The sequence below is a fragment of the Lactuca virosa genome, chromosome 1 (genome assembly GCF_052849685.1).
Source record: "Lactuca virosa cultivar CGN04683 chromosome 1, Lactuca_virosa_CGN04683_v6, whole genome shotgun sequence".
Taxonomy (NCBI): domain Eukaryota; kingdom Viridiplantae; phylum Streptophyta; class Magnoliopsida; order Asterales; family Asteraceae; genus Lactuca; species Lactuca virosa.
The window spans coordinates 28,945,802-28,947,967 of NC_136426.1; the positions used below are offsets into that span (position 1 = coordinate 28,945,802).

The 2,166-nt window shown below is 35.0% G+C and overlaps 1 protein-coding gene across 1 annotated transcript; it reads right to left on the reverse strand.

Moving 5' to 3' along the window:
* Window positions 1-549: 549 nt before the first annotated feature.
* Window positions 550-1,715, reverse strand: LOC145112411 (uncharacterized). The gene is made up of 3 exons (XM_079048577.1): window positions 1,140-1,715; window positions 1,007-1,082; window positions 550-938 (listed from the first exon to the last, which is right to left on the reverse strand). The coding sequence occupies exons 1-3, from the start codon at window positions 1,713-1,715 to the stop codon at window positions 550-552; spliced, it is 1,041 nt and encodes a 346-aa protein (XP_078904703.1).
* Between the last annotated feature and the right edge of the window lie 451 nt (window positions 1,716-2,166).

A 2,166-nucleotide genomic window follows, 5' to 3' on the forward strand; every position in this document is an offset into this window, starting at 1 on the left:
TTTTAGTTTTTTTGCAGCAGTCTGCAGATGTTAAAAAACAAACATGCTTCTTATTACAGGTTGCAGTCGTTTGGTCCACGTCTTCTGCTGCAGAGGGTTGCAGAGGTGGTCCATACACTTCAAGAATTTTCGCTTCGAAAAAACAAACATCTTAGGCCCCGTTTGATAGCTGACTGAGAAAGTGCTGCTGGGAAAGGTCTGTCTGGGTAAGAAATCCTGACTGAGTAAGAAATCATGCTGTTTGATTGTACATCTGACTGATGAAAAATGACCATTTTACCCTGCTGTTGTATATAGTGATAGATGACGTTATTGAATAATTATAAAAACATACAGATTGTCATACAAATTGTAAATTACACACAAGTCATTTAAAAATCCAAATAAAAATTGTCATACAAAATGTAAATTAAACATAAATCATTTAATATCCAAATAAAAACATAATGAAATTTAAAACAACATAATAATTTAATGTAAAGTAGGTGAAAGTAGTTGATTTGCAATCTGATCACGCAAAACACCCATATATTGAATGGCTTCTGGACCCTATTCTATGCCTTGTATGTTTTCTCTATCAATTCCCCCACCTTGGACATCAGGAGTAACCCTAGTGTTCTCCTCAAGATTTGTAAACAAGTCATATTCTATATTGTATTTTCTTATAAAATTATGGACCGCGACACAAGCACTGACTATGTCTCTTTGCACTGTAAAAGGATAAGGAGCCATTTGTTTTAAGATTGGGAATCTCGGCTTCAATACACCATAAGCACGCTCAATAACATTTATAAGTTGTGCATGGGCATAATTGAACCTTTCTTCTCTAGTTAAAGGTCTGCTTCTTCGAAAATCGGCTAACCAATACCTAGTATTGTGGTATGGAGCCATAAACCCACGAGTGTTTGTATATGCGGCATCACAAAGGTAATATTTATCTGCAAATGAGTGTGACACATATTATATAAAGAAGATAGATAATAAAAGTTATTTAATGATTACAAACCTGGCGGAGGAAATGGAAATCCAGAAGTCAAATTGAATGCAACTTCTTTCAAAACTCTTGAATCATGTGCTATACCCTCCCATCCAGCCCAAACAAAGGTGAATATCATATCAAAATCACAAATTCCTATTACATTTTGAAAACATTCTCCTTTTCCTATTCCCTTATAACGAGTTTGTTGATCAACGGGTACAACCGCATGTACAAGAGTTCCATCTAATGCACCTATTGCTCCGGAAAAAATCTCTTTTAACCGTCTATGTCGTTCCGATTTATGTCTTGTTGGATTAGGAGCTGTTGGTACTATAATTTCTTTTGCAAAACACATCATTGCAATTAGGACCTCGTGAAAACATTGATGAATCGTTTGTGTGGAGTGATGAAATCTTCCCTTAAACGCGCGAAAATGTTCATTATGTCCTATAACATGTAAGAACATAGCCATCTTCTCTTTAATGCTTATTGTCCTACTAGCTTGCAACCAATTTTTTTGGGTAAAATGGTTGCATAATAATGCAAATGCCTCTTGTGTAAGACACATCATATCATAACATTGTGTAGGGTCTCCGTACATCAAATCTTGCGTATACGCATACTCGCTTGAATTGTTATCTCTAATTCTATGAATTCTGATTAGCCTGCGCCGGTTTGACCCCAACCAATAAATCACAAGTAAACGAAAAGCTACAACTTCACCATTAGAAACCATACTTGACCCGTTACAAACAATTAGGTAACGTGTTAAATTAAAAAAAATCATGCACCAAAAAAACTAGTAAACATCATCCAAAGTAACAAAAGTCATATAACAAAAAACTACAACTTACAAAAAGTCATATTCAATATCCAATAACATATCATCCAAAGTAACAAAAGTCATATAACAAAAAATTAGTAAACATCATCCAAAGTAACATCCAATAAAGTCACCAAACATAGCATCCAAACGTCATGCAAATAAGAAAAAGTCATGCAACAAAAAACTAGTAAACATCATCAAAGGTAACCATACTTCCTACCCGAACCCATCAGCCACGACTCACAACTAGTATGCGAAAGTCGTAACCAAACTTTTCTAACATTGGCACTTTCACCAAATAGCAAAAGAGCGGTCTTGTGTCTTTCATCTTCTTTTCCCCATTCTATTTCGTTCAATTTCT